This window comes from Eptatretus burgeri, chromosome 5, assembly GCF_056783735.1.
Source record: "Eptatretus burgeri isolate ZD-2024b chromosome 5, Ebu_testis_v1, whole genome shotgun sequence".
Lineage (NCBI taxonomy): Eukaryota > Metazoa > Chordata > Myxini > Myxiniformes > Myxinidae > Eptatretus > Eptatretus burgeri.
The window spans coordinates 11,228,691-11,243,606 of record NC_140965.1 but is presented as its reverse complement, the minus strand read 5'-3'; the positions used below and the strand labels follow the sequence as shown (position 1 = coordinate 11,243,606).

The 14,916-nt window shown below is 44.5% G+C and overlaps 1 protein-coding gene across 1 annotated transcript; it reads left to right on the top strand.

The window, feature by feature from the left end:
* Nucleotides 1-1,662: 1,662 nt before the first annotated feature.
* Nucleotides 1,663-6,929, top strand: SINHCAF (SIN3-HDAC complex associated factor). The gene is made up of 6 exons (XM_085880723.1): nucleotides 1,663-1,776; nucleotides 2,605-2,756; nucleotides 2,988-3,087; nucleotides 3,198-3,318; nucleotides 5,049-5,196; nucleotides 5,720-6,929. The coding sequence occupies exons 1-6, from the start codon at nucleotides 1,666-1,668 to the stop codon at nucleotides 5,862-5,864; spliced, it is 777 nt and encodes a 258-aa protein (XP_085736849.1). The 5' UTR covers nucleotides 1,663-1,665; the 3' UTR covers nucleotides 5,865-6,929.
* Nucleotides 6,930-14,916: the final 7,987 nt, after the last annotated feature.

Below are 14,916 nucleotides of genomic sequence, written 5' to 3'. Positions count from 1 at the left end.
ATTTGAGGATTTTAGAAAATTTGGCTCAAATTGGTTTATTGGCCTTTGCAGACCTTGTCGGTCGACCGAATTTTACGAAACTTCAATGCGGGACCCTCGCAGGGTCAGTGACATTAATCTCTCCTCCGGCGAGGGTAAAACAAAAACAGTTTTGCTTGTATCTGCACATGCACATTAGGATAGGAACCTCTGAAGATTTATTCTGTCGAATTCATTTTTCCAGGCATGAAAACAATTGCAGCAGTCAGAGCAAAAAAATGAAAAAGTTTGTCAGAACAAAAGGGGGGGAGGGTTGGGGGTATCCGGGGAGGGGTGGGGGGAGGGTTGGGGGTATCCGGGGAGGGGTGGGGGAGGGGTTGGGGGGTATCGGGGGAGGGTTGGGGGGTATCGGGGGAGGGTTGGGGGTATCCGGGGAGGGGTGGGGGAGGGGTTGGGGGGTATCGGGGTGGGGGAGGGGTTGGGGGGTATCCGGGGAGGGGTGGGGGAGGGGTTGGGGGTATCGGGGGAGGGGTTGGGGGTATCCGGGGAGGGGGTGGGGTGGGTATTGGGGGAGGGGTTTGGGGGGAGGGGAGGGGTGGGGAAGTTATGGGAAGCTGGAGGGTGTCATTAGGGATGTGATGCACTATGGTTGCCTGTCCTTAGTTTTCTGAAGGACCTCCCTGTAGATGATATTTTGGGTGAGTGTATTGTTGCTGAATAATCGTTGTGAGGAATTATTGTCCACTTTGATAGATATATGGGAGTAACCTCTTGCACGTGAAAATGCAACATATAGTTGGCCATGGGAGAACACAGGGGCTGGGAGGTATATTCCGAGTTTATCAAATGTTTGGCCCTGGGATTTGTTTATGGTCGTCGAGTATGCGAGTCTGACTGGAAATTTCATCCTCTGCAGTGTTACTGGAAGGTTGGCGTCTGGTGGGGCAAGTTTAACATGATATAGGCCGAGCCCTAGACTGAACAGGAGCAGTGGAGGGTGACCGAGAATCAGAATGCAAATTTCAACGTCAAATTACGCGCAGACGTTAACAGAAATAATATTTTTTTAAAATAAATCTTCACATTAAATACAATATTTCTTGTTACATTTTTTTGTGTCAAATTCACCTTCTGAGGTAATCAGCATGTGCAGAAGAGGGTTTCACATTGCAGACGCAATTCTTGTTTTCGAGGAGTGGGATTACGCCTCTCAGCGGTGACGGTCTGTCGACGACAGACGTAATGACGTCAGCGAATGACCGATGATGTCATGACGTCGTTACGCCTCTCAGCGGTGACGTCACACGTCGCCATGCAAACGAATGTAAAAATTAGAAAATCGCCCAAAATTCCAAAACGTGTCCGTCTGGCGCGATCTCACATAGTCCATGCTGTTCATTAGACCACAGAGCACCCGCATGCCGAAAATGGCGACAATCCGTCCGGCAGTTTTGGAGGAGATGCGTCAAATTACACGCAGACGTTAACAGAAATAATATATAGAAAGTATCCGGTATTTTTTTTTTAAGTTTACGCCTGTCCTGTCGCTCGGATACATCGATTTCCAAACCGCTCCGCGTCACGTTCATTCAGGCACGTTGAGCGTGCCAGAGCCGTGACGTCACATTGCGGACGTGCAAAAACCAAGGGGCCGGGGCGTGGTCACGCTCGGTGTCGTCACACGATATGCTAATTAACCGCAAACGATTTCGCTCCTTTCGTTTTCGGGAGCAATGCGCATGCGCACAAAGTTCATTCAACTTGGTGTGGCGGCGCGTTTTGGGCCAAACTTTGGAGGTTCGTGTGCGGCGGTGCGAACCTAAACAGGCCGTTTAAAGAGCGCGTCGGGCCTCTTGTGAGTGTCGGAAACGCGAGTCCCCGCCATCGCAGCCCCGGCCGAACGAGCATTGTGAAGCTGCGATCTCCGTGTCCGCCACGTTTGTCGATCCCGCGTGTTCCGTTAACAATGGACGTTTTACCTTTGGTGGTTCTTCAAAGCGTCTCCGCGATCCCTTCCCGGGTTTCCGCGCTTTGCAAATGTTTTGCAGTTTCGTGCCCCGGACTCCGGGTCCGTCGTGCCGGTCCAAGGCAGGCGGGGGACGGGGGGGGGTTCACGGTTGTTGTCCCGTCGCATTGCAAACCCCACGTCCATGTTCCGGTAGTCGTGTTGTTTTGTCGTGCAGTTGTTGTTCTTGGTGTTGTTGGTCGTGTGTGTGTATATATATATATATCTGTCTGTGCGTTATGTGCGCGCTCGGTTCGTGCTTGTCCTCGGATTCCTAACGTGTTTTCTTGGTTCTGTAACATGGGTTGGGGTTGGGGTTGGGGAGGGGGTGCACAACATATGGAGGTAAATAAACAGCGAGGGACCGTGCTGATTATGTACGTAATTTATAGATGTATATTTCAATATCTTCGACCATGTAAAAACATTGAACAGTGGAGGAGTTGATCCACCAGCTGCGGTGCCCCTCCGGGTCTCGCAAACCCGACCGTGCGTGACCACGTGGTGTCGACGTGCGGCTGCACTGTGCGGTGAGAGCACGATGTTGACATTCGCGGTGATGAGTTGTTTTGCCATAAAACGTCCACCCGTTGTCCCCCCCTCCCCCCCGTTCCTCGCAGCTTGGCTCTGGATGTGTGGTTACCATGTTTGGCTTCCACAGACCTAAGGTGTACCGCTCGACCCAGGGATGCTGCATTTGTAAAGCCAAGTCTTCGAGTTCCCGCTTCACAGACAGCCGGCGCTACGAGGCCGAGTTTGAAAGCTGCTTTGGGTAAGTTCACCCCTCCTCTCCTAGTGAACCCATTGATCTGATCTTTCCTGCTTGGGGTGAAACAACGACCCCCAAAGCGATTTAAAAGAGAAAAAAAAATTCATTGCTTTTGGATTGAATTACCACCACCAGCAATTCCCACCACTGCAATGCTTTCACATGAACTTCACCGCAGCATTTCACGCCAGTTGTACACCCAGGGTTGGTTGTGACGTGGTTTGTGGTTCGCAGCCTTGTGGAGTCGCGCAGCGGGGAAATCTGCAACGCCTGCGTACTGCTCGTGAAGCGGTGGAAAAAGCTTCCTGCAGGCTCGGACCGTACCTGGAACCACGTGAGCACGGGTTTCTGAGAGTGTCGTCGATACGTCGGAATCTTTCCCGCAGGTATGAAGTGCTGCTGGGTAACCCTCACATCGGGGCGGCGGTGTCCGTGTGATTGCAGGTGGTTGATGCGCGAGCCGGTCCAGGCATAAAGACAACCTTGAAACCGAAGAAGCTCAAATCCAATTTCTCACCGAGGAACATCGGCATTTGTCGGGTGAAGGAGACTCTCAAAAAGCAGAGTAAGCTTGTTTGCTTGCTCTTCGATCACCATGTCGATGTGTGCGCTGTTTTAAACTGGACGTCACATCTGCCGGAATCCTTCCCCCTCTCCTCCCCCCCTGTGAGACTACAATCGTATTCAAGGAAAGTTAAATTCAGATATTGCTTGGATGTCCGTAAGATGCGCACACACGTGCTTCTCGGCCATCTATTCTGGGTTTGAATCCCGATCCAGCCATAAACTGTCATCCCAGTGATTTCATCAGTGTGTGCTGTTCCTCGGACGGACGTTAAACTGGGCGTCGTGTTTGCCGGCATGAGCTGACGTACATTAAAGATCCCATGGTGTTCTCGCCGGCATCATGCGTCGGAGTTGCGACCGATGCAGGATTTGTAACCCTCGTCAATAGAAACTGCTTTTGGCAGAACCAATCCTCAATTACGTGGTGGTAACATTTTGGTCGTGTACGATATGTACGGTAGAGTAACGTGATGTGTTAATGTAGAGCTTGATTTTAAGCTTGTATTTGAAAACGAGCCTGGTGTTGGTTTAGTGGTTAGGGTGGCGGCTTGGGATCCTCGGGTCCTGAGTTCGGATCCTCGGGTCCTGAGTTCAAGCCCCGTTGGGCCACTGAATTAAAATACACCAGGAGGTTGACTCAGCCTGTCATCCTTCCAAGGTCGACAAAATGAGCACCAGTGTACTGGTAAGGGGGACATTGCATCAGCGGCATAGCCGCATCCCAACCAATGATGCAACCAGCAGCCACCGGCTGCACTCGATAGAGAGAGATTTGAAAACGGACACTACCATTTTGCTTGCTCTATGCAAGCTTTGCTTTGCAAGCTCTATGCTTCGAAAACGGACACTACCAGCATAGGATGACGTGGGAAAAAAATCAATGTGACGGTCTGATCAGCGTTGTGAACACCTGTACACTTTCACCGACTGACCATCGCACATCCCGGAAAGGGAAAGTGGTGGCTGTAAATGAGTCGTCCTGAGCATGTCAACAATGTTTTAAGACGAAATTGTTGGATTCCATCATTTAAATCTTCTGTGTGCATTATCATTGGTGGAGGATATGGCTGTGTGCGCCCCCCCCCCCCGCCCCCCATGTAGGTTAGGAATCTGTAAATTGTTCATGGTGCTGGAAATAACTCGCCTGTTTACGAAGGATGCCGTGGGATCTCTACCATCCATCGACTAATGCCGGTAGACGAGACGCCCAGTTTAACATCCATCCGAGGGACGACACACCATTGATGAATCGTCCTTCCTGTGAAACATCGGGATGGCAGTTTATTGCTGGGTTGGGATTCGAACCCTGGCTGTACGGGTTCGAGGCGAGTGTGCGTACCTCTAGGCCATCTTGCTTTCCCACCGTTCAAATGTAGAAAGAAAAGCAAGCATTGGTGTCCTGTATAAAAAGGGACCTGAATCTACAAGTTGTGAGATTGATTGCTCATGTTGGCAAATGTGGGTCAAAACATTTAACTCCTTTAAATGGTTAATCCTCGATATACCGAACGCTGCTGGCCGAGTGCTGCTTGTGGTCGTGACTGGTAAGACAAGACGACTGAGGACATCACTTTGACGTGGCGTATTCGTCATGGAGCGGCGCCGTGTGTGTTACTTCCGTTAAAACGTGATGGAAATGTTTCTTTCACTTTACCCTGGTATTGCATTGGGGGTATTGTCCATGTATTGTTCTCGACATAAAACCCTGCATCGTTTGTCCACATTCAGGGTCAGATGCTCGCAGTACTGCATCCAGCACGTCACCGTCATGTTCCCCGAGCTACAGCACACACTCCGACGACGGCTCGGACACCGAGGTGGGGGGGAGTACGAGGGAGCCGAGCATCTCGTTTCTGGACCCCACCTATTGGAAAAGGTTTGTATTGTTAGCACACACAATAATTACACTTGTATCTCCAGGACAAGTGGTCATAGACTCTCCAGAACATTTATTTATACTTTTTCAAATTGAAGCGGCTGGTAGGATGACCTACCTCGAGGTAAGCACACTCGCTTCTAAGCCGTCTAGCCTGGGTTTGAATCCCGACCTCGCTATAATCTGTTACCCAGCGTTTCAAAAGCAGGGCGATTCATCAATGTGTGTGCCGTCCCTTGGCTGGACGTTAAACTGGACGTCTCGTCTGCTGGCATTGATTGGACGTTAGATCCTGCGGTGTACTTCATGAGTTGGCGAGCTATTGCTGGCATCCTGGACAAATTCCTGCCATGCTGGGAAGGCAGTGACAATCGACCCAGTATAACCCTTGCAAAGAAACCGCTTCGGCAGCACAGACGCTCTAAAGGAGCATGGCACATCAAGTGAGATCGTGTTTCAAATGAAAAGTAATTTGTTCTTGGTTCACAAGTGTTCCGCTCTTCCTGTAACGCTTTGTGAACAGAAAGAAAGTGTGCTGCGGCATCGTGTACAAGGGTCGCTATGGGGAGGTGGTCATCAACCCTCGTTTATTCAAGCCGTGTTGCGTGAGTACCAAGCCGACTGTGACCGCAGAGCAAAGGCCCAGCTCGGAACCACCACCACCGTAGCAGGATTCCGAGCAAAAGTGGCAATGGGAGGTGATGCCCCCCCCATGCCAGCCGTTGAAGAGCACCCTCTAACCCCAAGTTTGATTTTGTGCATCTTGGATTCTGTGCAGCATAGGTAAACGACGGTGGTTTGTAATCAGGGGCCTGCACTTTGTGGAGTATTAGTGATAGTTTTTGTTTGTTTTCTTTTTTAATGTGAAAGCCTTTATTTAACCGGCAGGTATTAGGCTTATTGTATTGCAATCGATAATGGTATGCAGGTAGTTGGGTGGTTTCTTAAAGCAGTGATGCCAATGCAAAACAATATGCAGATAGTGTTTTAAAAAAAAAAAACTGTCAATACCCAACCTCAAGTCCATATTGTACATAATGCGTCCGGCCTCGGTGTTCATATCGTGCCACGTGTGCTTTCGTTTGGTCAGTTGCATTTCTGTACAGAAGTTATGTTATTATTTTTTAAATTCCTGAACAAATGCATGCTAATCAATGGTGACTGACTTTTTTGTTGTTGTTAAATCGAAGTTTAATTATTATTATTATTTTTTTTTGGAAGTGGAGGGGTGGAACTGGCGGTTCATGGTTCGAGCAAGAACAACCTTACTTTTACAAACGCATCAACCTGTGTTGAAGTGTGTGTGTGTCATTTGGGATCTATTGTGAATGATGTAACCCAAAATGAAGCGTCGGTGAACGAGTTGTCCTCCCGCCATTACGCCCGTTGCATTGCCCAAACAATGAGCGAATCGGATGAACTTGAGGCAATGCATCACGGAGTGTTGTTTAAACGTGTGGCAGGGAAACCCAAAGGCCCTCTCCATACACTACGGTAGATTTAATTATTATCCAACCCATATGCCACCTTCCAAAAAAAAACTTCCAATCTTGTGGAAATCATTGGTTTCCTTATTTATCTATTTATTGGGTTCCTTTAAAGGGATGTTTGGTTCTCATTTGAACACTAGAGATGCATGTGCTGTATGTTTGAGCTTTGTTTTCTCCTGTATCTTGTAGTATTTCATCTGTCATAAGCTGTAGTCTTTGTACAATAAACATGCCTGAACCTTCTCCAGAATTTCTTGGGTGTTTGCCAAGAGTACTGTTAAAAATACACCTGTATCTGGCAAAAACGATTGTGCTCACCATGACACCTGCTTGGTGAGGTGAGGAACAGCAATCGCACACACAAACCCACATGCACACACACGATTTGCTGTATTGTGGATCACTTTTCATGCGTCCAAGGATTGTTAGGAAAGTGGAGAAAAGCAACGGCGGTAAATCGGAGGCTGTCGCATCAGGGTTTGAACGTCCGCTCAGAGCCTGGGATGTCCACGCAAGTCATACCAGACTTTAAAAAAAAAAAAAATGGTGGGTGTTCTTCCATTACATGATGCTCAGCAACTTGATGTTTGAGAATAGGGAAGATGAAATTCTTCCTTAATTGCTCTGCTTTGTGCAGAAAATAAAGATCGCTGGTACCCAGTACTCTGGGAAATGATGTTGCGTCACTTCCTCCAAGTGCAACAGCTGTATTCATCTCAAATAGTCTGATCTCATGTGCATGCGAGATTTGTTGTGCTTCACCATGAGCCTTCGACTAAAAAAATTATTGTGGTTACATTTCATACGTCTTGAGGGTATAAATTTGCATTGTTGTTCAATTTCACTGTTCCCTTTCCAACTCTTTGACACTCCCTTATTCTTCTACCCTTTCCTTCTCCTTAATTCAAAATATAATTCTCCTTAAAAATGGCATCAAAACTATCATGTGTGGTATCAAATTAAAGCTAATGACATGTACATTGCATTCATACTGTCAATGAATTGGTTTATGATCTTTCGTCAATGAAATGTCAAAAGGTCATGATTTGTGTGAAATATACATTTATGGTCCTGTAATGAAAAGGAGAGGAAAGTCAACTTCTACTTTAAAAGTTCGTCAGGTTTTGATTAAAACCAGAGTGGTGTCAAAGCCACCCAATGCTTGCCTGTTTATACATTTTTCGTTTTTAAAAGACTAGTCTAATAATATTTTTTTATAAAGCATTGCAGTGAAGTCTGATCCAAAAAAATTTTAAAGCAATATATGTATTTGTATATTGTAATCAGTAAAAAAGTGTGGTAGATAAAAACATTAGAAAGGAAATAACTTGCACCAAAAACTTTAACATTTTCACGCTCACGCTAATGCTGACGCTCACGCCGGGGGTATCGCTATAGCTCTCTGTTCTTCGAACAGGCGAGCTAAAAAGGATTAATATGCATTTAATGTTGTTTGTAAGTGTGACCCATCTTGGTCTCTGAAAAAAAAAATAGCTTCTCTAGAGGGCGCTAAGTCATCATATTGTGGCTACAAGCTGTCTCTACTGCATACATCAGCACATGTAATTGGACAAAAGTTACTCCATTGTTACGTCAACAACCTTGTCAATTATACACTATTCTGGTAAGTTTTTTTTTTTTAATATTTTGAGCACCAGTGTGATATTTTGTATGTAACAAGGCATCTGTGAATGTAATTATTTACATGATATTTCATGAATTTGAGTCCTTCCCTTGTATCATGTAATAAAATAACAGTTGCCCCAAACACCACACCAAGTTGAGATTTGTTGTGGTGTGTTCATAATTAACGACAAAATCTAATACCCAAATAATTATATGAGTGTATAATGTAAAAAAATAGCAGCTCGAGGATACAAGATAGACTGGTTATGTCAAATTTTAAAAGTACGGAAGGCCTTAAGAGACAAATCTCACGACAGTTTAAATTCCGGTCGTAATGGTTATATCAACTTACAAATTTATAGAAGGCCTTATAAGGCAATTCTCACAACATTTTAAATAACAAATATTCGAAACATTCTCAAACATGTTCAATCATTACATTTTCATGGTTATCAAGAGCATGTGAGCTGCCATGGAGCCCTTGCTAAGCCTCAAAAGAGAACGTCCAACTGAACTTACCCAATGCATCTTTTGCCAAGAAGATGCAAGCAAAAAAACTACTTGCCGCCAAAGAACAAGGACTTTCTACTTTGAATAAATGCGTATGCCAAAGACAGAAACTTAGAGACCCCAAAAACAGAGCAGCCACAGATAGAATTGTTTCCGTGTTTACCTCAGAGCAAACACATTTGCTCATATGGCATAAATTATGCTACTCAAGCTACACAAGCAAAGAAAGGATCTCTCGACAAAAGAAATCAGAGCAAGGGCTATCTGACCATGAAAAAAATAGTCATCCAAGCACCAGTGCAGCAGAACTACTGACCACACCAGCCTCCAGACTAAGAAGCTCATCATCTCCAATGAATTGGGAGGCATGCATGTTTTGCCAGAATGTTGTAGCCAATACAAAGTTGTCATCAGTGACTACAATGAAGACGAGCCAAAGGATCCTTGAAGCTGCAATGTTTGACCAATGTCAACACGCAAGGATGGCTGGAGTAAGTGACTTGATAGCATCTGAAGGCAAATATCACCCGAACTGCTACAAAAAGTTCTTCAGAATTGCCTTCAGTACCAAAGAAAAATCCCAGCAAACAGATTTGGCGACGCAGTGGTTAATTGATGGGTTGAAACTAGCAGCTGACAAATCGCACGTTTTAGAAATGTCAGAAGTATGGAACAGATACCGTGTTCTTTCAGAGAAAGCAGGGGTAGAAGTCCCTCAAAGCTTCATAAGCAGGAGAGCTTCATTCAAAGAGAAACTGGAACCACATACGAGTGATATCTGTGAGTTCATATTTATGAGCAACAGACCAATTGATGACAGAATAACATTATTGGTGCCAGTCAAATTTGGACATATTCCTATTGGAAAGCTTGCAGATGAAAATGATGAATCATTCCCGATGCCCGTTTATCAGCCAACAGAGGATAGCTTTCTCGACATGGTTCATGTTGCCCTAAAGCTGAGAGCTGATATACTGGCCCAACCTGCCTATTTGGGGTTAAATATTACACAACAAGAAGCAATATCTTGTATTCCAGACAGTCTATACGTTTGTTTGCCTTATTATGTGAGGGCAGAATCTGCTGGAAGATGATCCGGAGGAAAGAGAATAGGATGTAACCCAAAAAGAATCCAAAGTTCAAGAGCTGGTCGTGAGCATGGCACAAGATTTGGTGTACAATGTTCGCGGTGGGAAGCACTGAACTACCAAACATGTAGGCATGGCAAGTACTCTGCACCAGGCCACAAGATCAAAGGAGCTTGTTCAGCTTTTCATAATGCTGGGCACGTAATCAGTTATAGTAGCCTTTTACAAGTCGACACATCTTTGGTAGAAAGCACTTTTACGTCCATGGACACCACAATAGGTGCTGTAACACCTCCAAATTTAGTCCCAGAGAGATTTATGCACTTCATTTGCGACAACATAGATATCAATGATGCCAACCTTGATGGAAAGAATAGCTTCCATGCTACTCAGGTAGCAGCGTGGCAACGAGGCCCGGCCACAGACATGGGTTTTAAAGACCTAACACCATCAAAATCCACAACTCTAAGTACCTGAAGTAATGGACGAGCTTATACCAGCTGCAATCATAGAAGGAATGATAGAACCAATATCACAACAAGAAATACAAAAAGACTGGTACACTAAATCAACAGATGGCAAGCCAAAAGTCCTGCAAGCTTGTGCAACGGATATGGCGTTTTTCATGAAGCGCTAAGACCAAGCGAATGCAAGAATGGGATGGACGCATTTCAAGTCAGGAGATCAGCAGAGTAGATGCAGAAATGACAAGTGTGGGATACATGCCCATCATTCAGGCACCAGCACATGAACTAGATACTTTGAACACCATGGTACAAAGATGCAAACACATAGCAACTGTACTTGGACAGCAGTATGTGGTGCTGACAGCGGATGAAGCTTTCTACTGTAAACTATTCGAGCTGAAGTGGGCAAAGGAAGAGTACCAGGATTTCTTGATTGTTCGATTAGGTGGACTTTACACAATACTGAACTTTTTGAAGGTTATAGGGAAGCACATAGATTCATCTGGTCTTTTAGATGCATGGATTGAAACAGACCTACTCGGTCCAAAGGCAGCAGAACAGGTATTGGCTGGCAAATCCTATGCCAGAGGAGTCAGGGCACATAAATTCACCTTACAAGCTATGTGGAGAATTCTTATGCCACAGCTACTTGCTTTCATTGAAGAAAGTAGTTCTCAACTCAGAAAAGAGAGAGAAGATGCATCTGTGGTTGATGGAGATATGGATAAACTCATCTCTCTTCTCGCATCCAAAGAGTTTGGAGACAAGATGGAAGTCTTCCTAACATCCAGGGACAATGACAACTTTAAATTCTGGTGGAACTATATGCAGATGGTTAAAGGACTTCATAATTCTTTTGATTTGTTCCCTACCTAAATTATCCCAGATAATGCAATACATACTTTTTATCAATGAGTTGGCAATGTTGAAATCTTGCACTTATGTATGATACCAAACATGATTATCATGTTTATCATCACTCTAGAAGGTAACCTATGGAAATGGGTGTAGCTTATAATGTGATATCAGGGGTCACCGGGTCAGGATACAGCTTGACAGAACTTTAAAAAAATTCAGCATATAGGGGAATGTAATGTATCTACCATGTACACCAAATTTTTTTTGTCAGTTTTTTTTTTTCATACTATCAAATTATGCTTCAGGATAAGCCGGCAAGGCCGGAGCAGTAGGGGCGTTCTGACTGGTATTTTGACGAGAAGCTTCTCGATTTTAATCTTGATTTACATTAAAATCGAGTTGCTCCTCATCCAAACACTTGTTAGATCACCCCATCGCTCCCATCCCTGATGGTTTATACTGAAAAATGATTCCTTAGAATGAAAAAGAACGATATGAATTTAGTCCTGAATTGTCTTTATAGAACAATGTAGAATTACGTAATATGATATTATGACCTCATTTGACCCTAAATGACCCCACATGATGTAATACTTATTGATCATGTTTTTGCAATGTTCATGTCATTACCTTTCTTATGATACCACACATGATATATTTACATTAATTTTTACAGTAAACCGTATTGCGGAATATGCAAAAAGGGGCGTGACTTATTACGTCATTTTGAGGGTCAAGCGGTCAAGATACAGCTTTGGCAGACAGCAAAATTGAAATCAGCATACCAGAATTAGGAGCAGTAAAGTGTCTGCCAGCTTTTCCTCAAAAATGCCTCTCGGGTTGTTATATTCAGAAAACTTGACTAGTCTACAAGGAATAACAAGGAAATCCAACACAGGTGGAGGCCATTCAGCCCATCATGCCTGCACGAACACCACACTAATCCATATACACAAGATCCAAGGAAGAAAATGCAAAATATGTTTTTAATTAATGAAATTAAATTATTATTTTGGGGGGGCGGGGGGTTGTAGTCCCCCCCCCATTTTTTTTCTCCTTTTCTTCCCCTCAGAGGAGGGGGCATGGGCTTAGTTAAAAACACACATCAACCACACAACCACCCTTGACAAGACCCCCACCAACAGCACTCTGTACACAATCACCCATCAATGCTCAAACTACCTAAAAGTCCTATCAACATCTCTCTACCTCCATAACTTCCAGGTACCTATCTAATTTTAATTTAAACTTATCTCCTTTTTCTGCTGCCACGACCTTTCCAGGGAGACCAGACCATTCCATGCATTAACTAGTCTCTGAGTGAAAGACCCCTAACCTTACTACCGTCTTAACTCTCCTCTTCTTTACTCTCAGGCTACAGCACCTGGTCCTATCACTGTCTACTCTGTTGAATAATTCATCTTCACTTATTATGTCTATACCTTTTATTATGTTAAACATCTCCATCATATCTCCTCGTAACCGCCTCCTTTCTCGTGAATCTTTAAAGCCCTGTCTCCTTCAGCCGCTCCTCATTGCTGAGTATAGCTAGGCCCAGAATCAATGTAGTAGCCCTGCGCTGAACCCTCTCTATGGCATATATGTCCTTCCTGAACTGTGGTGACCAAAACTACACAGTGTTCTAGATGTGGCCCTTACTAAATTCCTGTACAATGTTAACACCTCTTTTGATTTATAAATGATTCCCCTCTGAATACAGCCTGTCCCCCAATTTAAAGCCCCACAATGTCCATGTCTTTATTTGTCTTCATCTGTACGGACGTCTACCCTGTACTGTATTTAGTTTCCCTATTCCCCATTCATTCCCCTCCACCTGAACATGACCAGTATACGGACTAGGGCATGACACAGCCCCCCTGCAATAATTGCCCCATTCCCTGGCTTTGTGCCGTGGACAATTTTAGGCATGGGGGTAAAAGTTATTTCCCCATGTTAAGTGCAGAGCTCTGTTCCTGACAATAGCCAGAAGGACCAACTGAGTGCATAATATTGGTAGGGCTTTGGGGAAAATACCCCGATGGCTGGCACGGGGCCAGCTCATAAGATCTGACATGGCCCAATAGCTGGTCCCAGGCCACCAGGAAGATCTGACGTGTGGCTCCTTGGCCCCACCTGCCCCAGAGAGACTCCATAAAGCTGTGCCCGAGGTGCTGGTTCTCTGTCTCTCTCTCATCTTCTTCCCTGGTCCCGGACGCTTTGGCAGAGATCTGTGGTGCTCATGGTTGTCCGCTGGTTGCTCCTGACTGAGCTCGTGGACCCTCGGTTGTGCAGTGCAGTGTTGGGGCCATTCTTGAGAGCAGTATTGGGCTGAGTATGGGGACGGTTCCACGTACTGGTCAGCTGCCCCTCCCAATTGTCTCCCTGTGTGTGTGGTCTGATGGGTACCTTGTCTTGTTATCTGGTAGGTCAGGAATAGGTTAAGCCAAGTCTGACTTGTGCATTTTTTTCCTTTTTGTAAAGACACACCTTGATAGCCTTTCATTGCATTTCCCCTCATCTTAACCCAGTTGCCCTTGTACTCGATTAAAGCCCTTGAGTTCCCTTCCCTCCTTTCCCATACCCCACATTGCTTGTTGTAAATAAATTGCTTGTTCACATTTTCCTTTTAAACTCCCTGTGTCTGTCCTTTCCCTTTCTTGATCCAGCAATATCTGTCCATAGATTAGCTTGGAGGTTATAATTCCCCAACTAATGGGCTGTCACATCAGTCTGGCGTTGTGCTCGCAGTAAGCTCAGCCGCCTTAATCAAGATCCAATGATGATAAAAGTAACAACCACCAAGGGCGCGATTCCCCGATAAGGAGACTGCATGTTCCCAGTTAAACGGTAGTCAGACAGAGGACGCTACGTCACGTGATTAAATTGTTGACGTTCACGGTCGATTACACTGGTCTGCGTCATTTCAGAGATCTAGGTTTTCTCAATGGTCCTCATATGCTTTTTGCATGCTGAATTCAGAAATGTATCTAATTTCGCTCAATCAGGTCAAGTTTTTATGATATCTCCATTTTAAGGAAAAAAATAAATCAATTTTTGTTTTTTTAATTAGCATTTTTAAAATTCAAAATCAGACTGACATTGACAGAAATGTACAAACTATATATAAAATGACGCACAAGTACCGTTAATGTGAAATTCAACATTAAAAAGTTGAAGGAAAACAGCGACTGCTGGAGCGACTGAAGTTGGGTGTTGTCAGAAGCAACGATTTATCTATATTTTTCTGAAATTTAAATAAAAGTAATTGAGAAGGCACTTTCTTCCACATTAAGTGTACCTGTGTGTCATTATATGTATAGTTTGTACATTTTCTGTCAATGTAAGTCTGATTTTGAATTTTAAAAAAGGCTAATTAAAAAAACAAAAATTTTGATTTATTTTTTTCCTTAAAATGGAGATATCATAAAAACTTGACCTGATTGAGCGAAATTAGATACATTTCTGAATTCAGCATTCAAAAAACATACAAGAACCATTGATAAAACCTAGACCTCTGAAAAAAATATTTCAAATGCAGCCCAGTATTATCGACCCACCGCAATGCGGATTTATTCGTGTGCAACGGCCTCGATTCCCAGCGAGTCCGGGGATACCCCATGATTCCGGGTCCACGACAATATAATATTTCAAGTCTCTTTGGAGAACCAATAATCAACCAAC

What these genes read in the sequence shown, in the direction of transcription:
- SINHCAF (XM_085880723.1), top strand. Translation starts at nt 1,666, where the DNA reads ATGCTAATTAACCGCAAACGATTTCGCTCCTTTCGTTTTCGGGAGCAA. An exon ending in CGGACCGTACCTGGAACCAC is followed by an intron (nt 3,088 to 3,197) that starts GTGAGCACGGGT and finishes GTGTGATTGCAG; the next exon opens with GTGGTTGATGCGCGAGCCGG. An exon ending in GGAGACTCTCAAAAAGCAGA is followed by an intron (nt 3,319 to 5,048) that starts GTAAGCTTGTTT and finishes GTCCACATTCAG; the next exon opens with GGTCAGATGCTCGCAGTACT.